Genomic DNA, 25298 nt, shown 5'->3' with positions numbered 1-25298 from the left:
GTTGCCCAAGCTGGAGTGCAGTGGCATGATCTCAGCTCATTGCAACCTCCTATCCCGGATTCAAGCAATTCTTCCACCTCAGCCTCTGAGTAGCTGGGATTACAGGCACCCGCCATCATGCCAGGCTAATTTTGGTATTTTTGTAGATACGGGGTTTCACTATGTTGGCCAGGCTGGTCTTGAACTCCTGACCTCAGGTGATCTGCCCGCCTCGGCCTCCCAAAGTGCTGGGATTACAGGCAGGAGCCGCTGCGCTGGCCCCATACCCATTTTCTAAATGAGGAGACGCAAGTACAGTACAGAGGTTATGTTACTTCCCCCAACGTCACATAACCAAAAAATGGGAGAGTCAGGAGTTGAAACTAGAACCCGGACAAATTGGCTTCAGAGCCCAGCAGGCCACTTCCCCACTGCTTGCTTTGGGGAGCAGGCAATGAGCAAAGGGAGATATGGAATCCACCCTTGACTTGAGCTGCCCTCCCTGCAGGGGGATCTGTGGTTGCTCGGAAGAATTAGCAAGACAGTTTCAGGAACTAGAAGTGTGACTCTGAACTGGGCTTGGGTCTCTGGGTCTCCTTTCCCCATCTGTGCAACGCAGAAGTCAGGGGAGTTAATATTTGCTGCAGCCTTTGCCAGCATGGACCTTCTAGGTTTTTCTGAACCTAGGGGTCATGTTTTGCTTCCTACATCTGTCTACAGCTAAGGAGTGGGGGTCACAGAGGCCAGTCTAAACTCGAATGCTTTCACCTTCTTGTCCTCCGTTCATTCTGGGCAGGCTGACCATCTGCAGAACCACATGGGACCAGCGCCCAGCAGGGTAGGAAGGGGATGAAGGGGAAACTGCCAAAGACTCTCCTGTTGGCTTCCCTAGCTGTACTTGCAGCAGAAGGGGATGGAGAAGATCAAGACCCAGGTGGGTGGAGATGACTACCCCCCATGCACACATTACCTGGTGCCCCACCTGCTCAGCAACTGATTTCTTGGTAAGACTGAGGCATAAAGCCTGTACTGTTGATCCCTGCCCAGCTCAGAGCTGGGATATTTGGGTAGACCTCCTCTCTAGGACCCTCTCCTTTACACCTCAGCCTCCCACTGAGAGCATTAAGTGGGCGAATTTTGATGCCTCCCAGCTCTCCCAGCTCTTACCTCCTGCCCCTTGCTATTTTCTGTTCTTACCTCCTGCTCCTTGTTTTCTGTCCATAGTGGGTGGGGGAAACAGTAAGAGGAATGAGAAGGTAAAGGGATTGGGATCTTGATCCCACCTTCAAGACCCTTCCCTTCTGCGGAGTCCGAGTTTGGTCCACAGGGAACATTCCCACCTCTAGTCTTTGCTCCCACCGGATTCCAGGTCCACATCCCAAAGGCTTCAGCCTAGTCCCACTAGGATCCTCCCAGGACCTGGGATCCCTCATTTTCCCCTCCACATTCTGCCTCCCACACTTCTCCCTGGCTCCTTTGCACCCTCCACAAGCAAAGATGAATACCCCAGCAGTTGCAGCAAATGAGGGTGAACAGGAGCCCTGTAGAACCCCAGAAGTAGGACTTTCTAGCCATCCTCAATCAGGCACCCCAGGACCAGGCACTTAGCAGGAGATTTGCCAATTCCCAGGCCTCCTCCACCCCTGGGCTCAAGCAGTGAGAGAGGACTTGGAGAATACCAGTTTTGACAGTACCCATTACATACTGCAAGGCTGCAGAAGGTGGGCTTCTGGGCTGGAGCCTCATCTTCAGTCAGCATCCTCCTTAGCCTGCCTCTCCAGAGCCAGGAAGTCCCACAGGTACCCAGAGAGGCTCTAGGACACTTGGGAACCACATCAACATCTTTGCATGAGTTAGAAATAGGAATACTTTTCTTGGAGTGGATTTCAGCCTTGCACAGTGCACAACCCTGTCTTAACCCCTCCATCTCTCCAGCCTGGTTCAGGGACAGCCAGAATGGGAATAGTGGTGAGGGTGGGTGGCAGACTGGGAGGACAGGGGATGGGGAAGGATGGGAGAGGAATAGTTGTACAGGGAAGTAGCAGGGGGCTCAGAAACCCATCAGGGAAAGCCAGGACAGATTCTCAACATCTTTAGAGGTCTTCAGCAGTCCAGGCCACTACTAATTTGTGGGGACTGAATGAATGAGAAAAGGAAGGGAGGGAGAAGGATGAGAGGGAGAGAGAAGGCTGGAGGGGAGATGGGAGTCAGAGAGAAAAGCCTAGAATAGATGGTAAAGAGAGACCTAGAAGGGGGCGGAGAGGACAGAGGAGGGGGTCACCCACCATAAGTTGCCAGGAGAGATGGCCCAGCACCAGGCCTAAGGCTTGGGGGCCCTAGAAAGGCAGGAAATGGGCCAAAGCAAGAAGGAGACAGGGAAGGGGTTCAGGTCTCTAGGGAAGAGCAGAGAGTGGGAGAAGAGGAGGAGGGAGCGGGGGTGCGGGCAGAGATAAAGGGAGCAACGGCTGCAGGGCCGGGAGCGCAGCGACAGGCGAGAGGGAGGGAAGCGGAAATTTAAAAGTGAAGATGCAGATAACGCAGCCTGGAGACGGGAACCCGGGTGGGGATAGAGGGAGGGAGGGGGAGGAGAGTGAGCGGCGAGTGGAGCGGGAGCAGACTGGAAGAAGGGCACTAGGGAGGGGGCTGTGGCTGCTGGGGTCCGAGGTGGGGCCAGGTACACCAGCCCCATCACTGTTTGCAGAGAATCAGGGAGGCGGAAAAGACATGCGCTCCCGGCCCCCATCAGGGCGCATGGCCCGGGCCCATCCCCCGCGCGTCTCCCCGGCTGCGGGGCGCGGGGGGCTGCCGGGTGCGCTTGGCTGTGGCGCGGCGCGTTGGAGACTTTATTGCGATGGGACGATAAGAGGGGCGGGGGCGGGGTCCTGGGGGCCGAAGCGGCAGCGCTTTAATTAAAACGGAAATTGCGGCCCCTGGCCGCTCGGGGACTAGAGGGTTCCAAGCCGACCCTTAGCTGGAAGCGTTGCTCCAGGACCCCCCCGCCCCGCGCAACCCCCGCCACGCCCGGGCTGCCCCCTCCCGCCAGGCCCTGCCGGACCTGGCGCGTCTTCTCCTCCTTGTCACCCGCGGTCGCTTCGGGCGGGGATCGGTGCCACAGAGCGCAAAGCCTGCCTCGCCCCCCTTCCCCGTCCCCCCCATCTCCCACCGCCCAGTCCCCGGCGGCGATGAGACAGAGCGGCGCCTCCCAGCCCCTGCTGATCAACATGTACCTGCCAGGTACCAGGGACCAGCCGGGCGCTGGTGGCACCGGAACCTGGGGCGGGAAGTCTAGGCTCAGACAGAGGAAGAGAATACTGGGGTCCAGGGGAAGGAGAAGTGTCCAGAGATTCGGGTTGCATGGAGGGCCGATTGTAATTTAGGGCACTGGGGAGACCTAAAGGCAGACAGAGAGCTCTGGGTTTCAGTGCAGGGTCTAGAGGAGTTGAAATGAGAAGATTGGGAGCCTGGGGGCCAAAAGCCGGGACTCAGGGACCCGAAAGAGCCTAAGAGGGGAAGCAGGGGTCTCTGGCGTAGTAGAGGACTCTGGCCGAGCCGTACCAGAAGGCTGTGGTCCGCGGGCGTCGCCCCTGCGCTCTCACGGCTCCTCACCTTCCTGCTACTAGCTTCGGGCCGGCCCTCCAGGCGCCCTCTTCTTCTCTCCCCGCGCTCCAGCTCAGCTGGCGCAGTTTCCCGCTCGGCTTTATAAGGCTCCAGCCGGCCCCTTCGGAAAGCGGATTTCCTTTTTCCTGGACGCGTTTCCTGACTTGGGCTCTACGGAGGGGCTCCGCGCGGCGCGCCTGGACCAGGCTCCGGGAGGAGGAGCCGGGTGGCCCGGGCCCCCAGCCTCTCGCCTGGGGACCACAGCACCCCTCTGGAGCCTTGGCCCGGGGCCCTTTTGTCAAGCCCACAACTTCCGCCTGGGGTTCGCCTGATTCTTTTCGTCTGCTGCTTGCAGATCCCGTCGGAGACGGTCTCTTCAAGGAAGGGAAGAACCCGAGCTGGGGGCCGTTGAGCCCCGCGGTTCAGAAAGGTGAGCTGGCTGGCGCGCTGGGCGGCGGAGGTGAGGTTGGTTGGGGTCAGGGCACAAGTGGACAGAAGGTGGGAGCAGTGTGGACTCAGGGTTCACACTGAAGCCCGGACTCCTGGCCTGGTTGTGGGGAGGCCTTGGGAAGACATTCACTTGGTTTTTGGCTCCTGCGTCTTCTGAGCACCAGGAAAAGACTTGCAGGCCAAGGCAGGTGGAGAGGATCCCAGCCCCAGGCCCTTTTGCTGCTGAGTATGGTTTTCCAGGCTTTGGGGCGGGGGCTGGGACGCTTAGCGTCCTTTCCCTGCTGGTAGTAGGAGCTCAAGGCCGCAGCACCAGCTGGCAATGGAACCGGGGGAATTATTCCCCAAACACAGTGGGCTTCCCAATCACTAGACCCTGGTCACTGCCACTTGCTTACCCTCCCGCGCTGGCCTACACTGGCTGATCTCTGCCAGCCAAGTCTGCCAGACGATTGCAATTGATTCCCAGGTTCACCACCAGCGCTCCACCATAGACGATAAATTACCCTTTTGACTGCTGGCTCTTCAAGCAGCGTCTCCCCACAGTCCCCATCTCAGTCGTTACCCTAGATCTCACCAAGAGACAGAAACCACAAAAACGAGGTTGGCAACTGTTTATCCAGAAGGAAACTATGCCTAACAGGAACGGGCATCCAAACCGCTGAGGTTGCTCCACCTTTGGTGCCAGGTGCACCTTTGTACCCAAATCTTCCCTTGCTTCTGACCGTAAAACTTAACGCTGGGGACCAGGAACCAGGAAGCTCTTTGCTGGGCTGGCTTGAAGGGATTGGGATTGAAACCATGGGGGAGGATAGCATCTGGATTCTAAGCCAGTGGCTGAAAAAGGAAGAAGGGTTCACCAGACTCTATTTGAGACAGTAAGCATACCAATTCGAGGAAAATCCGTTTTATTCTAAAAAGGAGTGGGGGCAATTGTATCGGGAGTTTTCTCTGCCTGTCTGCTTGAGGCTACAAGACAGGGGAGCAGGAATTCTGGGACCCCACTCTCTCACCACTGGCATATCCTGGAAAAACCTCCTTGCTGCCTCCAGCAACCGCGAATTCGGAGGGATATCACACAAAGACAGGAGGAAGTTGATAGCCAAGCACAACAGCTGCTCGGTCCGTTCTCCTCCTCAGAATTGTTCATCAGGCCCCGAGAACGATGGCACCTTCGTAGGCAGGGAATCCCGCCTGTTATAAAAAAAAGAGACCAAACTCTCAGGGTCAGCGCAGAGGCCTGCGCACCCAAAGGTGGCTAGGATGGGGAGCCCCTGAGAGCTTGCCCCTCCTGTCACGTATAGGGGGCCACTGTTCCTACTCCTGTCGGATGTAGTGTCCCAAGGAAGCCAGCCACCACTCCACCTCAGGTGTAGCCTGTCCAACTACGTCTTTGGGGACTGGCTGGGCCTTGTCCAGCAGTGGTTGGGTCGTCCCACTGCACGCCTGTCCCTTCCCATCTCTGGATGTGGTCCAGCTGGGATGGGGCAGTTCAATCATTCTGCCCAATTCCGCCCTGTACGGTTGTGCGGCTTTTCCCTAAATAAGAGCGCCGGGCTGAGATGGCGAGTGGCGGCGGGTATCTGTCCTTGCTCGCCTTGGAAAGCCAAATGCCTTGGGGCGCCGCTGTACTCACGTAGGGGAAACGACGCTTCCCCTTTCCCCTCCAAGTTTCACAAAACCGTGCATCCGGCAAGCTACGTGCTCTTCAATGGAAGCCGCATTTCCATTGTGCAAAAGCGTGGTAAAGGCTAGAGACCACTCTGCTGATCAGCTCCTCCCCGGCCCGCTGCTCCTGCCGAACTCAGCTGCACAATTTGACTTGCATTTTTCCTCCCCCAGTGCCGGTTCCTGCCGGGGTGGGTCGGTTTCGCGCCTGCACTCTTTCCCAGTTCCCGCCTCCCCACTCCCACCTGTGGCTGACCGCCCCCCTCCCCACAGGCAGCGGACAGATCCAGCTGTGGCAGTTTCTGCTGGAGCTGCTGGCTGACCGCGCGAACGCCGGCTGCATCGCGTGGGAGGGCGGTCACGGCGAGTTCAAGCTCACGGACCCGGACGAGGTGGCGCGGCGGTGGGGCGAGCGCAAGAGCAAGCCTAACATGAACTACGACAAGCTGAGCCGCGCCCTTCGCTACTACTACGACAAGAACATCATGAGTAAGGTGCACGGCAAGCGCTACGCCTACCGCTTCGACTTCCAGGGCCTGGCGCAGGCCTGCCAGCCACCGCCCGCGCACGCCCATGCCGCCGCCGCCGCTGCTGCTGCTGCCGCCGCCGCCCAAGACGGCGCGCTCTACAAGCTGCCCGCTGGCCTCGCCCCGCTGCCCTTCCCTGGCCTCTCCAAACTCAACCTCATGGCCGCCTCGGCCGGCGTCGCGCCAGCTGGCTTCTCCTACTGGCCAGGCCCGGGCCCCGCCGCCACGGCTGCCGCCGCCACCGCCGCGCTCTACCCCAGTCCCAGCTTGCAGCCCCCGCCCGGGCCCTTCGGGGCGGTGGCCGCAGCCTCGCACTTGGGGGGCCATTACCACTAGACGGGGCGGTCCGGTGCCTGCGGCCTAGCCCGCACGCCCAGAGTCTCGCCCGATCCCATCTACATCCCGGGGAGGGGCCCGGGAGCCTCCCAATCGTCCTCTAACCAAGAGTTTACTCCACCTGCCGCACTTAGCCCCAGGGGCTGGACCGGAGCTCCCTCAATCCTTGTCTGATACTAGATTTGTCCCCTTTCCACCCCGCAGTCCCCTGAGGAGGTCGATGTGCGCCCTCTTTGACTTTTTTTCTCCTGGGTCTCCAGGTCCCGGAGGGGATTTGTGGACCTCTGCTGTCTCCCCACCACTCCAGTGCATTTCCGCCTGGCTCCTAGAAGCCCCGTTCAATATCATATCTTTTCCCACTTTTGCTCTTCCCCAAGGAACTGCTCTCACCCCAGCACGTGGAGGCCTCTCACGGTCCTCCTTCCTGGGACCTGAGCAGGTTTGGTGAAAGCCACCCTGCCCCATGACACATGGCCCCCTTACTCCCCCGTACTAACACTCGCAGGAGGGCCCAGTGTGTTTCTGACCCTTTTAGCCCCATTAAAGCTCCTGAGCTCTATGCTGCCTCCTCTCTCTATTCTTTGCTGCACCAGAACCCGCGGTTAGGGGAAAGCAGGGAGAGGTTCATCTGGGGCCACAGCAGAGAACTGCCAAGGAAGAGGTCCCAAGAAGGAGGGTGGCGCGGGCTTGGGCGTCGCCTGCAGGGAGCGAGGGTCCTGGAGAATGGGCTCAGCCCAAGGAGCCGCCTTGCCTCACACCCACCCTGCCAGGCGACCCCAGCTCACCTCACTCGGTCTTCCACTTGCCCTTCACCCCACCCTATCCATACTTCCATCCTAGCAGACACCTGCACCCTACCCTCCCCATCTCACTCACCCTTTCACCCACCCCTCACCCGCCCCATCCCAATAGACCCCACCCCCACCCCACCCAACCCTCCCCATCTCACCCACCCATCCACCCGCCCCTCCCTCCATCATCCCAATAGGCACCCCAACTCCACGCCACCACCCATCTCACCCATCCTTCTACCCACCACTCACTCCACCCCATCCCAACAAGCACCCCCACCCCACCCTCCCCATTTCACTCACCCTTCCACCCGCCCCTCACCCCACCCCTTCCCAATAGGCACTCCCACCTCACCCCACCTCCCCATCTCACCCACCCTTCCACCCGCCCCTCACCCCATCCCATCCTAACAGGCACCCACATCACATCTTCCCCCCTCACCCATCCTTTCACCCGCCCCTCACCTCATCCCAACCTTCATCCCTTCTGGCTGAGCTTCACCCCACCTCAGCCTTCCCTCAGCCACTTTATTTCATCCCCTTCCCCAACCACCCTCCCCTCCTCATCCTGCTCTCACTTAGACTTTCTCGCCCTATCCCTCGCAAACCGCCCCCTCCCCCCAACATCTGTCGCCGTCTTTCTTCTGGCTCGGCCTCCTCATTTGCAGAAGAAGGGGGTCTGTCTCCCACCTGGTGCCTGCGCTCGCGGCTCGCAGCCTCCACGGCCGAGGCGCGTGGCTGCACCTCCTTCTTGCGGGCGGTGCGCGCCCTCTGCTGGTCGGAGGAGGGTACGCCGAGGGCTTTGTACCTAAGCTGGGGCGGGGGGGATTTTCCATGCCGCGCGGTGCAAACCCATGTGCCTGGCCACACTGAGGACTGCAGGACCCAGTAGTCTCCAGATCTCCTTTGGCCTTCAGAGAGGAGAGTGAAAACGGGAACTCTGCATCCCAGGTCTGACCTCTGGAAGCCCGGAAAGTGGGTCGAGTGGATTATTCTCCTGACTGGGCCCCTTTCCTCACCCCTAGAGGCCCTTCTGAATACTGCGCCTGCCCACCAAGGCCACTGCCCCTTAACTCCTACCTTTTCCAAAACCTGTTGGCAGGAAACCTGCCTTAAACGCCTTCGCTTAGAGGAAAACAGCACTGCGGAAGGTGCCTAAAGGGACAATCCCAACCTCAAGGCAACTGCTCCTCAAGGCAAGCCCCTGGCTCACCTTTCACCCGCTGCCCTGGCTGTTCTTTTCCACGCGCACACCTCTTCTTGGGCACAGGAAGGGGCAATGCAGGCGGGGGACAGGGCAGTTGGAGGTGTGGAGTGGGCCTGGCGCCCCTTCCCAAAGGATTTAGCCAGGGAGTCTTTATTCATTTCATTTTATTTTTCGCCTAATTTTTTCTAGTTTTCCAAAGAACACACACTCAGCATAGAAAATTTGGAAGCACACACCTGAGGCCTCCTCCATGAACTATTGGTTGGATGAAGCATGTAAAGAAGCGTGAAGGGGCCGGGCGCAGTGGCTCATGCCTGTAATCCCAGCACTTTGGGAGGCCAAGGCAGGCGGATCACGAGGTCAGGAGATCGAGACCATCCTGGCTAACACGATGAAAACCTGTCTCTACTAAAAATACAAAAAATTAGCCGAGCATGGTGGCACACGCCTGTAGTCCCAGCTACTCGGGAGGCTGAGGCAGGAGAATCGCTTGAACCCGGGAGGCAGAAGTTGCAGTGAGCCGAGATGGTACCACTGCACTCCTGCTTGGGCGACAGAGCAAGACTTCATTAAAAAAAAAAAAAAAAAGAAGCCAAAACTATAGTCCTGTTACACAGACGCCACTGTTACTTACTATTGATAATTTTTTGGTCAAAACCCTCCCTTTCTTTTCTCAATGCCATTTATTTATTTATTTATTTATTTATTTATTTATTTATTTATTGAGGCAAGGTCTCTCTCTGTTGTTTATTTATTTATTTATTTTTTGAGGCAAAGTCTCTCTCAGGCTGCCAGGCTGGAGTGCAGTGGTGGGATTTCAGCTCACTGCAACCCCCACCTCCCAGGCTTAAGTGATCCTTCCACTTCAACTTCCTGAGAAACTGAGACTACAGGCATGTGCCACCATGCCCGGCTAATTTTTGTGTGTTTTATAGAGACGGGGTTTTGCCATGTTGCCCAGGCTGGTCTTGAACTCCTGGGCTCAAGCAATCCACCCACTTTGGCCTCCCAAAGTGCCAGGGATTACAGGCATGCGCCACAGTGCCTGGCCAATGCCTTTTAAAATTTGATAATACCCTGCTTTTGTAGCTGAATAGAAAATAAGTATGTTCCAGGTCATTATGCCTGACACGCCTCACGGGGTGGGAGAGTGGGCTGGTGCATTCATCAAGCAGGTGAGCCAGTCTGACCTTGTGGGGTCTTCTGTGACATGCATGGTGGCAGTGGGGGAGGGGTGCAACATCAGAGAGTCTCTTTATAGCCCTATTTGCAGGGGTCAGGAAGCTGGGAGGAAGAAGAAACACGCTGAGGAGATACAGCCAGGATCCAGAAAGATCTGGACTGCTAAAAATTGTGGGCTCAATGTAACAAAGTAAAATTTCTGTGTTTGTTGTTGTTGTTGCTGTTTTTGTTTTTTTGAGATGGAGTCTCACTCTGTTGCCCAGGTAGGAGTGCAGTGATCTCGGCTCACTGCAACCTCTGCCTCCTGGGCTCAAGCGATTCTCCTGCCTCAGCCTCCCGAGAAACTGGGATTATAGGTGCTTGCCACCACACCCAGCTAATTTTTGTATTTTTAGTAGAGAAGGGGTTTCGTCATGTTGGCCAGCCTAGTCTCGAACTCCTGACCTCAAGTCATCCACCTGGAAGGACTGTGAGGCCCTACTCTTACATCTTTAAATGAAACAACAGACGTTAGAGTCTTGGCAAAGGTGGGGCTCAGCAGAGCCTGTGTGTAAATGAGTAATGTCCTAGCCAACGCAACGTTAAATGGGAACCTGTAGGGTGAAGTGCAGAAAAGTCACTGTAATCTGAGGATGAATTGATGGAGCTATGACACCTAAGATGAAGGAAGTGGTCCACTTGGTTTCGTAAGTCTGCCACCAGGAACATTGTGCACAGTGCTGTTTTCAGGAGGAGACCAAGTGGAGGGCACACAGTGTAGTAGACCCAGGAAGTGAAGAGGAAAAATGGTGGAAAGCCAACAACAATGTGAGATATATCTGGAAAGTCAACTGGGAGAAAGGGGGATGGGAGCTGTCATCATTTATTCAAAGCTCTGTCCTGAGAGAAAGGACTGGATGCATGTGACTAAGGGCAGTACTGGGACACATGGTTAGAAGCTCCAGTAAAACAGATGTCTCCTTGATCTAATGAAGAGCCTCTGCCATGGAACATGTTGGGTGAGTTAACTGTCATCAGAGTGTTTAGCAGACCCTTCTGTGAGAAGCAGAGAGGGGAGGTGAACTAGGCGACTTCTCTAACCTTGAGACTCTTGGAATCCTGTGAAGGAGTCAATAAAGGGGGGATTTTAGTCATTGTTGGGCATTTGGCTGAGATATTGTTAGATTAAGGGATCTTCTTACCTATGAAATTGCATCCTTAAAGCTCACCCCATGCCTCTGTTCTTTCCTGTCCACATAGCCAGTTTGGGAGGCTAAGATACAGAACTGGGAACCAGAAATTCTGAGTTCCATTTGCAGCTTGGTAACGAACCTGCTGTATGACCTTCAGATAATCACTTCTCTTTTCTGGGGTTCCATTCTCATCTCATTAAAATAATAAGGCTGAACCAGAGATTTGCAAACTCTGCTCTGTGGAACTTTAAGGGTCACCTAGGTTCTCTCTGTTCAAAAAAAAAAAAAAAAAAGAAAGAAAGAGCTGGGAAACGTCTATCAGAGATGACCTACAAGGTCGAACCCAGCCTCAGAATACAGTAGATGGGAATCCTCTTCTCCAGATTATCTCAGCTCTGGGAGCCCCTGCCTCTGTGATGTCTCCAAGCTCTGAGTTACTGTGGTCTTGGCAGGACTGTACTCCACCCAATCCCTGAAGAAGTCATACTCTTACCACACTCAGCTTCCTGATGATCCAGGCCTGTCCTCATGGACCCTTAAGCCCTTGGTCCTTGGCCCTCCAAGGTATTGATCCCACCATTGCTTTCCTCTCCCAATCCAGGGTCAAGCCCCTCTTGCATTTTCTGAAGTGCTGAGCCTTTTCTCTATCACCTCGTTCAAGTTGCTAGTGAGAGTATGGTTCACTCCTCTGCCGTATGCTTGCACTCTAGTTTACAAAATGCTTTCACACCCATCATTTTATTGACCTCTTCAAAGTTAGGAAGACAGGGCAGGTATTGCTTTATCTGCTGGGAGGATAAATAAACCAAGGCCCCAGATGTTAAATGACTTGGTTGAAGTCCCAGGGCTTGTTCTAAGACCTGTATCTTCTTATTTCTCTGCCAGACCCTTTCCCACTGCTCCCAGTGACCTTTCCACAGTCCTGAGCAGTCACTGATCACTTTGTTTTTAGAATCATTCCCATGCAGGATGACACAGACCCATATCTCCTCCAGTAACATGCACTCTGTGCGACTAAGCTCCACGCTCTATCCCTTGCAGATGGAATTAGAAGCCCTGCTAACATGCAGCTTGAGGACATTCATGTCCATACTGTTTGGGACCTGCACAGTCACAGTGCAATGATGCCACTGAAGGCGCTGAGGCTCACAGGGCACTCTCTCATATGCCAGTTCATGTGACCATAGACAGGCATCGTAATGGGCCACTGTGATGCACTTTTCTCAGAGCCTTCTGCTCTTCTGGCCTTCACCTTTCCTCTAATGTGTCTTTGAAATGCACCAAAATGAACTTGTTTCTTGAGCTATTTATAATCCATGTCAAGTGGATCTGCTGATGATAAAAGTGTGCTTTACCACTCACTGAACATGACTCTGTCAGGCTCTGCCCTATGCTAATGCTTTACAGGTAGTGTTTCTTTTGACCTGGCTACAACCTTGCCAGATGGGGATGGTAATCTCTATTTTCAAATGAGGGAACCAAGGCTTGGAGAAGTGAAGTGGCTGGGCCAGCCTGTGATCTGACAACTGAAATCCTTACCATCCCACTAGATCCCTTCTTGCTGGCCTTCCTGGACAGCGTCTTCCTCATGTAAACATGACCTGCTTCTTACCCAGTACAGATGCACACCGCCTACAATTGGTTATAAAGGAGAAACTGACAGCTTGCCTTATGAGTGTCCTTGGTTAGGCCTGTGTTTGATAAGAAAGTACATTTTGTCCCTGATAAGAAATAGAGACTGTTTTGTTGCCCCAATGCCTTTTGCAGGCATTCACTTTCCTAACTGAGGCGCTGCAGGCTTAGAGAAGATCACTGTACTCTGAGGTGGAGTGGGGCTCTGATTATATATTGACCTGAGTGGTATTTCCTACTTCGGTTTGGCCAGCAGGATTTCTCTATGACACTCCTCCATCTTAGGATGACGCATGTCATGTCTAGAGGTGAATGGTTCAATGTCCCATTGACTGATGGTTCTTATTTCTTTTCTTTTCTTTGTTTAGAGATAGAATCTCACACTGTTGCCCAGGCTGGAGGGCAGTGACACGATCATAGCTCACTGCAGCCTTGAACTCCTGGGCTGAAGAGATCTTCCCGTCTCAGTCTCCCAAGTAGCTGAGGCTATAAGCATGCACCATCATGCCCAGCTTGTTTAATCTTATTTTGCTTTTGTAGAGATAGGGGTCTCACTGTGTTGCCCAGGCTGGTCTCAAACTCCTGGCCGCAAATGATTCTCCCACCTTGGCCTCCCAAAGTGCTTGGATTACAGGCATGAGACACTGTGCCTGGATAAATTTTTTTGTTTGTTTGTTTTTGTTTTTAAGACAGAGCCTTGCTCTGTCATGCAGGCTAGTGCTGTGGTGCAATCTTGGCTCACTGCAACTTCCACCTCCTGGGTTCAAGTGATTCTCCTGCCTCAGCCTCCCACGTAGCTGGGATTACAGGCACCCACCACCATGCCCGGTTAACTTTTGTATTTTTAGTAGAGACAGGTTTTCACCATGTTGGCCAGGCTTGTCTTGAACTCCTGACTTCAAGTGATCCTCCCACCTTGGCCTCCCAAAGTGCTGGGATTACAGGCATGAGCCACCGCACCTGGCCCCAGTTGACTTTTTCTCTTTCTGAGAATTCTCTCCCACTGGATCCTGTTTGCTGTTTCTTTCCTAGCATACCCTTCTTTGAAAACAAAAGGCAACATAGCTTAGTGGTTTGGGGCTTTGGGCTGGACTTCCAGGGTTTGAAATCTCTGTCACTTGCAAACTATGTAACATTATTCAAGTTACTCCTTTGTGCTTCAATTACCTCATCTGTAAAATTATAATATCCATTAAACCTATCTCATAGAGTTGCCATAAAGATTACATAATGATTTAAGTACCTTGCTACACATATCAGTGCTTTCTATTATTAAACAAACAGACAAAACAATTCAAAACAAAGCAAGCACCTGCTTCCTCTCCCTCTCATCCCCATCAGATGCCCTCCACATGCCCTGGAAAGGAATCCAGGCTTACTTTTCCATGGCAGTACAGTCCTTGTCCTGGGCCCACATGGACTTCACCAAGAACAAGCCTCTTGACTGGCTATGGCTCCACAACCACTAGCACATGGGTTGTCCTCCTGTTCTCAGAACATCCTCCATTTCCTTATGAAGTAACAAAAGAATGTATTGAATTTCAAATTATAAGATCTCAGCTAGCTACTAGCTATGTGACTTTAGGAATATGTCTACACCATTCTGACACTTAGTTTTCTCCTCTAAAATGAAGATAATAGTAATGCTTACTTCCCATGATTCTTGTATAGACTATTACATGAAATTTGGAAGTGGGAAGTTTTCTTGTTACAGCAACTAACATTACCATAACTAATACCCATATTATATTTGATCTTTACAATAATACCCTGAAGTACACATTATTATTTTCTTCATTTTATAGATTAGAAAACTGAGCCACAGAGGGATTAAGAAACTTGTGTAAAGTCACACAGTGAGAAAGAGCAGTGCAGGATGTGGACCTAGTTTGATTTTAGTGGCAGTGAATTCTCTTAACCACTAAGGATGTGAAAGAGGTTTATATGCTAAAGCCTCCTAGAAGTGATAATAATAAGTGTGGGTACTTATTGAACATTTATGTGCCAGGTTCAAGAGCTTTACATTCATTTAATTCTTACAACCCTCTGGAGTTGGCTCTAGTGTTATTTCCATTCTATAAATGAGGAAAACTGAGGCACAAAATGTCAAATAACTTGCATGGGATCACAGAGCTGCGAAGGGTAAAGATGCCTTTCAAACTCTGGCAGCCCAGTTTTCACTCTATTCCCACCCCTTATTCCCCGATCTTCACTACTGGAAGAATGAGCAGATTCTGAGATTCTGAGAGGCCAAGGAAGTAGCAGAACTATATGCCCAAACCTCAGCTCAACCTCAAGCCAGGTACTCTATTCCAGCATTCACCAGGGGTTCCAGACAAATAGCAAAGTGAGAAATGCATTTTAGAAGTCTAATGGTCTACAGTGACCCTTGCAAATATCTCAAACAGCATGGTGGAGTAGAAGGAACCCAGATGGGCGTGGTTTCAGACTCATCCTCTGCCTATTCCCTAGACTGAGAAGGTTGCTTACTCTCCGTGAGGCTCAGTGAACTCATAAGATGGAAACACTGATCATACCTGCCTTGTTAGTTTGCTGCAAGGACAGAGCCTGTGCCTAGAGAGTCCAGCACAGAGAGCTGCTCTATAACTGTCATCCCCCCACACTGATTAGCCCAGAAGCAAAGACCTGCCTTGCAAGTTCATCCCATTTCCCACCAGTCTAATCCTCCAATTCTATACCTAGTTCTCCCTCCATGAGGCAGAGATGCTCTTTCCTTGAGATTCCTTCCTTCCCTGAGGTCAGAGGAGAAGGAAGTAACTAAAGGAGGCCAGAAGGCCAGACCTTGAGCATTAGGTTCCTTTTTCGGCAGAGGAGGTCAAGTTGCTTAGCAACACAGCGGGAGGTTGTCAGGGAGGCTTCAGGCAGCACTGTCCATTTTTATCCTGCAGCATGGAGAGATCTGGAGCAACAGGAGATGGGGAGATGGATGGGAAAAGTGATGAAAGATCCCAGGCTCCAGTGATAACCTCTTGGGTTAAGCCTCCTTTCCTATGATCACCTGCCCAATCCCCCAAAATTTCCCCTTGGTTTTCTACTTTTGACACACAGTTCTAGGGCATCTTGCACACACATTTGTGCAATGGCCACGTCTATGACCATGAACATGAGGGCCAGACTCAGGAACACCTTGTATTTATTCTATGCTTTACAACTTACAGATCACATCATAGACACAATTTCAAATGATACTTGCAGCAGCCTCATTAATAGTGGGAAAAGGCCAGGCACATGGTTCATGCCTGTAATCCCAGCACTTTGGGAGGCCAAGGTGGGCAGATAACCCGAGGTCAGAAGTTCGAGACTAGCCTGGCCAACATGGCAAGACCCTGTCTCTACTAAAAATACAAAAATTAGCTGGGCATGGTGGCGGATGCCTGTAATCCCAGTTACTTGGGAGGCTGAGGCAGGGGAATCACTTGAACCCACGAGGTGGAGGTTGCACACGAGGTGTGAAGATCATGCCCAGATCATGCCACTACACTCCAGCCTGGACAACAGAGCAAGACTCCATCTCAAAATATATAAATATATAAATACATATATATAGAGAGAGATAGACAGATATAGATAGATGTAGATATATAGATATAGATATAGATAGATATAGATATAGATATAGTGGGAAGATGATCGTGATTCCTATATAACAGATGAGGAAAACAAAGTCCCAAGATCCCACAGTGAGGAAATAACAGGGTTCAGATTTGCTGCAAATCTCAGGATAGTTCTACTACACCCTGATGCATGGATGTTAGTGCAGGCATTAGCAACATGTGTGCATGCCATTCTTAGGGCCTAGTCTCCCGAGATGCATCTCCTCTCACCCCTGATCAGCGGGTGAATTGTGAAGGAAGGACTCAGCTGTTCTTCCCTGTTGGTTCTAACCAGCCTGGGGGGATCCCCGGAGTGGGGAGTTCCAAAAGGGGCCTGGCCTGCTGACCCAAAGACCTAGACTCAAGAATGTTCCTATGCTAGGCCAGGCTGGCAAAAGTATCTACATACTGACAGCAGAAGCAAGTCCCCTGGCTGGCATTCCAGAGAGTGGCACGTGGGTCACGGTGGGACCAAGGCTTGGCAGCAAGGAGTAAACACAGTCATCCAGGTCACAGGATAGCTCATGGGAGGCCAAGGCCTTCAGGGCTCCCCACTACCTCAGGGACCAGCAAAGATGGTTAGAGCACCCCAGGGCCCCATTCTGGACTCTGTCTCTGTCCTGGTCATTATTTAGTCCCTGTTAATAGTTATTAATAGTGCTGACTAGTATAGCAATAGTTGTTACCCTAACAACAGTAATATGTCATTCCTATCGTAGGCACCTGATAGACACTAACCCAAGATCTTTGTTCTGATCTGATAGACGAGAAAACTGAAATTCAAAGAGGTTGAATCACTGTCTTAGATTAGTAGCTAATATATGGTAGAGGAGAGACTGAAACCTCTGACTCATAGTATTTTGTTCTGTGCATCATATCACACTACCTTTAAATGTCACGGAGGAGAAAGGATCCCCAGGGGAACATTCAGCCACCCCCCTCCTATATTCCCAAATTGCAAACGCCCAGGGCCATGTAGTCTAGCATGATTCAGTTGGTGCTCTATCTATACAGAACAGGTAATTTGAATAATTATTTTGATTAAAATTGTATAAACTTCCAGAAAATGATTTTACATGACTCACTTTATCACAACGTACATAAAAGAAGATATTCAAATTTAAAAGACTAATTTAAAAAGCCATTGGTAAAATATGAGAAGCATTCTTATAAAAGTTAGGGAAAAGGAAGGATGTCTTTTTTATCCCTTGTAATATTGTCATCACTGCTACCACTGAACATTGTACTGGAGAGCCTAGACAACGCAATAAGACAGGAAAAGATATACACTGTGTGTAAATATTGAGAAGGAAGATATTAAAATGTCCTTGTTTGTAGATGATATGACTGCCTACCTATAAAATCCAAGAGATTCAACTAGAACACAATTAGAACTAATGAAATTCCAGTAAGGTATAAGATCAACACACCAAAAAAAAAAAAAATATATATATATATATATATGTATGTATATATGGCTCCCCTATAGCCCTGTAAAAAGAAGAAAAGCAATTGGGAATTACAGGCTTACAACAGCAATACAAATGTGCTCCCACATCAACCTAATGAAAACATGAGAAACATCTAAATACGGAAAACTATAAATATTCACTAAGGAACAAAAAAGAAGACCTGAGTAAATAAAGAGGCTGAACATGTTCCTAGATGGAATGACTCAATATTGCAAAATTGCCAGATCTCCAAATTAATCTATAAAAGTGATGCAGTCCCAGTTCAAGTCACAGAGGGATTTTATGGAACTTGACAGGCTTGGTTCTCAAGTTCTTCTGTACTATGATTAAGAACAGAAAGACATGACTGGGTATTGTGGCTCACACCTGTAATCCCAGCATTCGGGAGGCTGAGGCGGGAGGATGACTTGAGGTCAGGAGTTCGAGACCAGCCTGACCAACACGGTGAAACCCCGGCTTTACTAAAACTACAAAAATTAACTAGGCACGGTGGTGCATGCCTGTAGTTCCAGTACTCGGGAGGCTGAGGCAGGACAATCACTTGTACCCAGGAGGCGGAAGTTGCAGTGAGCCAAGATTGTATCACTGCACTCCAGCCTGGGTGACAAAGTGAGACTCCATCTCACAAAAAAAAAGACAATTTTAGCAAAAGAATAATACTGCAAAACTAGTTATTAAAGGTGTGGTTTGGTACAGCAATAGTTAAGTAGACCAATGAAACAGAGTAGAGCCTTGAAATAGATTCATATGTGTGGGAATTTCATAAATAATAAGATGGTATTTACTGGGGGTAAAGGAAGACTGTTCAAAGATTGGCACAACTTAGTAGTCATCTGGGGAAAATAATTATATCTCTACCTCTCACCACATATAAAGTTGAATTACAGAATAGATTAAAGAATGAAATAAAGACACTATAAAAGCACCAGAATAAAATTCAAAGTGTTTTAAAATGCCAAGTAAAGTCAACCAGAAACCTAGCATAAATCAAGAATAATTGAAAAGAGAAGAGAGGCCGAGAGAGGTGGCTCACGCCTGTAATCCCAGCACTTTGGGAGGCCGAGGCGGGTGGATCACCTGAGGTCAGGAGTTCGAGACCAGCCTGGCCAACATGGCGAAATCCCATCTCTACTAAAAATACAAAAATTAGAGGGACATGGTGGCAAGCGCCTGTAGTTCCAGCTACTCGGGAGGCTGAGGCAGGAAGAATTGCTTGAACTCAGGAGGTAGAGGTTGCCATGAGTCAAGATCACACCATTGCACTCCAACCTGGGTGACAGAGCAAGACTTGGTCTCAAAAAAAAAAAAAAAAAAAAAAGAGAGAGAGAAAAGAAAGGATAAAACATCTTAGGAGAAGTTAGTTACCATAGTTGTGTTCTAAAAATGTATATTTGGTGGCACGCTTATTGGCAACCAAAGGTAAACATGCAGACTGTCACCCTTTTTAGTCCATTTATTCTTTGTTCTGAGGAGATAAATGGGAAAAGACCTGACACACAAAGGCTTATCATAACATTTATCGTAATAAAAAATGGCTATTACCTGAATAAACATCAGCTCCTATTTATCGAGAGCCTACTACATGCCAGGCACTGTGCTAATTCTCGTTATTCAAAGATATGAACAAGTTAATGTGAGGAGAAAAATTTCCCCTAGCTTTATTATTTGAGTAAAGGACAGTGGATTTTCTATGGCCCTTATGAAAAAGATAGAGAAGTGTTTTTTAAATGCTCTTGGATGGATCCTTGTAAGAGTGTACACATATGTGTGTCCATGCTCTGTGTGTGGACATGCACCTTATATGTGCTTTTTGTGTAATAGACGTGGCTGCCAGGATGGATAGGTGCTTAACTCCCTTTATCCAGCAAGGGACATTGTTAAACCCTAGGGATTTGGAAACAGCTTGAGGTTAGGGGAAGGAGCAAAGGGATTTTGGAGATGTGTGATAGGGGGTGCAGGACATGGCTGCAGAAATGTGTTTCTCCTTTTCCAGACACTGTCCAGCGTCACTTGTTTTCCTGTTCCTCCTTCCTTCTCTCTTTCTCTCTTCCTTCTCTCTGTCTCTCTCTGTCTCTCTCTCTCCCTCCCTCTCTGTTTTTCTCTTTTTCTTTCTTTCCTTATAATTTTCTTCTTTTTTAGGTCATAATAATATATTTTCAAGAAGATAAATGCTATGAAGAAAATAAATTAGGGGCATGTGATTGAGGGTAACTGTGGGACAGACTGAGATGAATTCAGGAGATGATGAGAAGGAGGAGGCTATTAAGTCAAGATCTAAATGACAAGAAGGAGACAGCTGTTTAAATCTCTCTCAGAAATGGGATGTTATGACAATGTTTTCAATCTTCTATTTCCACTTCATCGTGCCATTTTTTCATGTCGATAAATATATATTGATGTACAATTTTTTTCTTTTTTGAAACAGAGTCTCACTCTGCTGCCCAGGCTGGAGTGTAATGGCTTGATCTTAGCTCACTGCAACCTTCACTTCCTGGGCTCAAGTGATCCTCCTGCCTTGGCCCCCCAATAGCTGGGACTACAGGCACAGCCACCATGCTCAACTAATTTTTGTATTTTTAGTAGAATGAGGAAACTCCTGAGCTCAGGTGATACACCTACCTTGGCCTCCCAAAGTGCTGAGATTGCAGGCGTGAGCCACCATGCCCAGACTGATGTACAAATTTCTTTCTTTTTTTTTTTTTTTTTTTGAGACGGAGTCTTGCTTTGTGGCCAGGCTGGAGTGCAGTGGCGTGATCTTGGCTCACTGCAACCTCTGCTTTCCAGGTTCAAGCGATTCCTCTGCCTCAGCTTCCCGAGTAGCTGGGACTACAGGGGCGCACCCCCATGCCCAGCTAATTTTTTGTATTTTAGTAGAGACAGGGTTTCACCATGTTGGCCAGGATGATCTTGATCCCCTGACCTCGTGATCCGCCTGCCTCGGCCTCCCAAAGTGCTGGGATTACAGTTGTGAGCCACCACGCCTGGCCTGATGTACAATTTTTAATGGTCCATAATATCCCAGTGAATATCAATTTATCACAATTTACTTAATCTCCTTCTAATGTTCATTCAGGTTGTATCCAACTTTTCATTATGATAAACAAAAGTATGATAGGCATCTATGCATCAGATCTTTTCCCACTTATCTCCTGTGGGCAAATTTTTGGAAATGTGGTAGCTAGATCAAAGAGCATGCTGCCTTTCACATTTTGATCCAGACAATCTCCCCAAAAGACTAAATTAACATGTTCATTTTCCCATGCTTTCCCTATGGTTGGAATTTTCCATTTTGATAATCTGTATCAGTGTAAGAGATGGAGATGTAATATCTCATTGCTGTTTTGACTTGAATTTCTTTGGCCAATAGTAAAGATAAGTATCTTTTTAATTGTTTATCACTTGCTTACATTTCTTTCTTTCTTTTTTTTTTTTTTCCCGAGACGGAGTCTTGCTCTGTTACCCAGGCTGGAGTGCAGTGGCACAATCTCAGCTCACTGCTACCTCAGCCTCCCAGGTTCAAGCAGTTCTCCTACCTCAGCCTCCCAAGCATCTGGGATTACAGGCACACTCGACTAAGCCCAGCCAATTTTTTATATTTTTAGTGAAGACAGGGTTTCACCATATTGGTCAGGCTCGTCTTGAACTCCTGACCTTTTGATCTGCCTACCTTGGCCTCTCAAAGTGCTGGGATTACAGGCGTGAGCCACCACACCCGGCCTGCTTACATATCCTTTTATGAATTGGCTGTTTCCAGTTTTAGCTATTTTTCTACTGAAAAATATATTGTGTTGCAAATACATTCTCTCCATTTGTCACTGGTGTTTCAACCTTGTTTTTATTGAAAGGATACAAAATAAGTCACCAACAAAAAAATTATCAGGTGGGAACAAATGTTATGAAGAAAATAAATTGGGTTATGTGATGAACTTTTTTCTTTTTTCTTCTCTATGTCTCTGACATTCAAAAGCTAAATGGAGTCTCAGATGAATCAATCTGTTCCTTTAAGGTCTTTTTACTGATAAAAAGACATTCTCCACCCACCCCAAGATGCAATATAATAATAATAACAATAAATAGTCCATATTGTCTCCAGGTGTTTTGTTTCCTTTTTTGGAGTTAGGGTCTCACTCAGTCACCAAGCTTGGAGTGCAGTTATGTGATCATAGCTAACTACAGCCTCAAATTCCTGGGCTCAAGTGATCCTCCCGCCTCAGCCTCCCAAGTAGTTAGGACTACAGTTGTGTGCCACCATGCTTAGCTAATTTTTTTTGCATTTATTTATTTATTGTTTTGAGATTGAGTCTTGCTCTGTTGCCCAGGCTGGAGTGCAGTGGCGTGATCTTGGCTCACTGTGACCTCCGCCTCCCAGGTTCAAGTGATTCTCCTGCCTCAGCCTCCCAAGTAGCTGGGATTACAGGCATGCGCCACCACACCTGGCTAATTTTCATATTTTTAGTAGAGACAGGGTTTTACCATGTTGGCCAAGCTGGTCTCGAACTCCTGACTTCAAGTGATCTGCCCACCTTGGCCTACCAAAGTGCTGGGATTACAGGGGTGAGCCACCACACCCGGCCAACTAAGCAACTTTTCTATCCCTCATCTACACTCCTATCCTGAGTGTGTAGATATGACCTTCTTTGTAGGGTTTGTGGCAAGATGCTGAGAGGGAAGTCATACTTTTTTTTTTTTTTTGACAGGGTCTCACTCTGTTTCTCAGGCTGGAGTGCAGTGGCATGATCCCAGCTCACCGCAACCTCCACCTCTCGGGTTTAAGAGATTCTCCTGCCTCAACCTCCCAAGTCCCGAGTAGCTGGTAGTACAGGCACGCAACACCACAGCCAGCTAATTTTTGTATTTTTAGTAGAGACGGGGTTTCGCCATGTTGGCCAGTCTAGTCCCAAACTCCTGGCCTCAAGTGATTCACCCACCTTGGCCTCCCAAAATGCTGGGATTACAGGCATGAACCACCACTCCCAGCCAGGTCATGCTCTTAAATGAAGGTCTTTGAAGTGTTAACCCTGCTGTCTTGAAGCCGCTCACAGCAAATGCCTATATTTAAGGAGGCCAGAAGTGCTACTTAAAGTGGGGTTCCTAAAGAAGATCAGGCCCATACACCTGGCTTCCAGCTGTCCCTGATCATGATGATGTGACTGAAGGGGCTTCTTCAGCAGCCTCTGTTGCAGACATCTTCCAAAGGTGCCCATCTGGTTGCCTGGGGTGGATCCCAGTAAGTGGAGACCGTAAAATGTCCTTTTGAATACTGTTAGATGCTCTGGTTGCTGGGCACCCCTCCTGGCAAGCAAAGCAGTTACCATGACAACTCCCCCTACATATCTGTGATTTTTTGCATTTCTGCTTTTCTAATAAGTAGCAAGGTATTCCAGGGACAGGGGAGCATGGCTCCAAAAACAGAATGTCCTCTGTTCCAGGAAGGGGGACAGGGAGGAAAGGAGTGGAGGTGTGTATATGTTATGATTCACCAGTATAAATGCATTTGTCTCCACTTCTGGGTTAAAATGTATGCCTTTGGTTATGCGTCAATGTATGTATCAACATGTGTCGGGTGAAGGGGTGAATTATCCCTTCTGTCTGTCCATTTGCTTTCCTGCCCTCACAGCTGCCCCTGTGCTGGGAGAGTCACTCCAGCCCTTTGCCTAGGGGAAGTGCTGAGTCATTGCTCCAGCTGGGTTTCTGTCTCCTTTCCTCCACCTCCATCTTTCCTTAGTCCACCCCTCTTTGCTTCTGGTTTCTAAAACTCTGGTCCCCCTTCACCACCTTATCAGCAGCTTGGACTCGCTTTCCCCAGGTTAACTCCAGGGCAGGAAAGAAGGTACCTTATTCTGTTTCTGCACTTACTCCCTCCACCCCTTGCCTTCTCAGAAGAAGGGGTCCTTCTCCTTACGACTTCTCCCACTTAATCCCTGAGAAAACAGGACTCTGACAAGTCTGACCCAGGAGGCTAATTCTTCCATGTATTCACGTTGATCCTTCTCCAGTCCCTCCCCTCCTAATCGGATTATGGCAGTGTCTCATGCCTTGGGGCATGTCAAAAGTGAGATTTAACTAAATGTTACTCACTGTGGCTTTTTTCTCATTCTACGTCTCCAAGTGCCAGACCACAAGTTCCTGGAGGGGTGTGTGTGTGCAGTAAAGGGTGGGTGCTGTGGCTAAGCGTTCAGGGGCAGTATCCAAACGCAGGATGTTTGTTCGGGGTTGAGGGGAGCGTCTGTGTAGGGTCTCTGCTCTCTTTCCCATCCCCTTTAGGCTCCTCTAATTCAGAAATTCTAATCAAATAGCTAGTCTCACTAGCTAGTTCCAAATAAGGTGGACCAGGATTGTTTCCCCAGCCAGAGGTGGGAGAGTAGAGCGGCTGCCCCGCCCGCTTAGTCTGGTTACTATGGCGACAGCCGCGGGGTGACCCAAGTGATCCTCCCTCCCTCCTCCCAAACCAAGAGAGATGACGGCACCGCGCTGACTGCGCCAAATTCCAGCCAATGGGCGGCTGCTCCCGCCTTCCCTTCCGCCAGCTCTCCCCCTCCCTTCGGGAACTCGATTCACAAATCTGGACTGGGGATTTCTGGCTCCAGGCAGGTTACAAGGGCCCTGGGCTAAGGCCAGGGGAGTCGAGTCCTGTAGTCCTGGGAGGGCAAGTGGGAACCGACATTCTTGGGTTCTGGAGCCAGACTTCTGTAACTCGCCGCCAGAATAGATGACACCCTATTCCCAAATTATCCGGAAGATCTAGTTGAGGCCGAGTCTGCAACTCTTCCTGCCCCTACAAGCCCCGACCCCACCCGAGCGCGCCCTTCAGCACCACGGACAGCGAACCCGGGCCTCGTCTTGGCCGGCCCCGCCGGGTTCTTTCCGAATCTTCTCCGCCATGGCCGGACTAGGGTCGGAGCTGCCGGCACTCTGTTGAAGCCAGGCCTCCTTGGGCCAATGAAACAGTGAACAGGGCGCTTAGCCACGTGGCTAAGAAGGCAATGGGGCCAGAGCAGGGATCTCAGGCTAAATAGCGCATTTTCCCTCTTGTTTCAATACCGGAGAATGGCTTCCTTCTCCCCAGCTGCCCGTGTTTGCCCCTTCTTGGGGATAAATGGCAAAGGTCTGAATCTCAAGCACGGATGGGCCTCCCAAGACTCCTGAGTGGGCGTGCGACCGGGGCAGCGTCGAAGCAGCCCCATGGTGGATAAGGAGAGAAGTGTGGCAGACAGGCCCCACTTGGGAGTGGTGAATACAGACTTAGGCCCGACTGACTCTTGACCAATATATGGTGGGGAGAGATGGGGAGGAAGGGGAAAATAGCAATAAGGACTAGCTAGTTCTGCCTCAATGGGTCACATCACAGAAATGGCACAATTCCCGCTGTCCCCATCATTCGGTCTCTAAGTGGCCCAGGCACTAAAGAGGAGCTAGGTCAGACAAGATGGAGGCGGAAGTGGGGGGATGGATTCAGCTTTATCACAAGGCCTCACCCTCAGCTACCTCACTTTACTCTTTACCCTCTGTAAAATGGAAGCCGATGGCGGGGGTGGGGATGGGGAGGAGGAGAAGTTCTCAGGGACTTGATCTTCCCTACTAGAGCCCCATCTCTTGCCTTCCTGCCCTGGCCGTGACAGTTCCACTACCACTCCCACTCCCTCCCTCCCCGGGCGCAAAGAAAGACCGGCGCAA

At 50.2% G+C, this 25298-nt stretch overlaps 1 protein-coding gene and 1 long non-coding RNA gene across 3 annotated transcripts; one reads left to right on the top strand and one right to left on the bottom strand.

The window, feature by feature from the left end:
* The first annotated feature begins 2573 nt into the window (after positions 1-2573).
* Positions 2574-7112, top strand: FEV (FEV transcription factor, ETS family member). The gene is made up of 3 exons (XM_023217415.1): positions 2574-3213; positions 3932-4006; positions 5965-7112. Exons 1-3 carry the CDS (start codon positions 3162-3164, stop codon positions 6552-6554), a joined length of 717 nt encoding a protein of 238 aa, XP_023073183.1. The 5' UTR covers positions 2574-3161; the 3' UTR covers positions 6555-7112.
* A 3453-nt stretch (positions 7113-10565) lies between these two features.
* Positions 10566-12041, bottom strand: LOC111546092. Of its 2 annotated transcripts, none has more exons than XR_002732643.2 (2): positions 10916-12041; positions 10566-10832 (listed from the first exon to the last, which is right to left on the bottom strand). It is a non-coding gene; the product is annotated as an uncharacterized LOC111546092 (long non-coding RNA). The 2 variants fall into 2 exon arrangements; XR_002732644.2 differs by having other exon boundaries at positions 11400-12041.
* Positions 12042-25298: the final 13257 nt, after the last annotated feature.

The sequence above is a fragment of the Piliocolobus tephrosceles genome, chromosome 11 (genome assembly GCF_002776525.5).
Source record: "Piliocolobus tephrosceles isolate RC106 chromosome 11, ASM277652v3, whole genome shotgun sequence".
Classification (NCBI taxonomy): Eukaryota; Metazoa; Chordata; class Mammalia; order Primates; family Cercopithecidae; genus Piliocolobus; species Piliocolobus tephrosceles.
The sequence above is the reverse complement of the archived record's forward strand: the minus strand, read 5'-3'. Positions and strand labels throughout refer to the sequence as shown.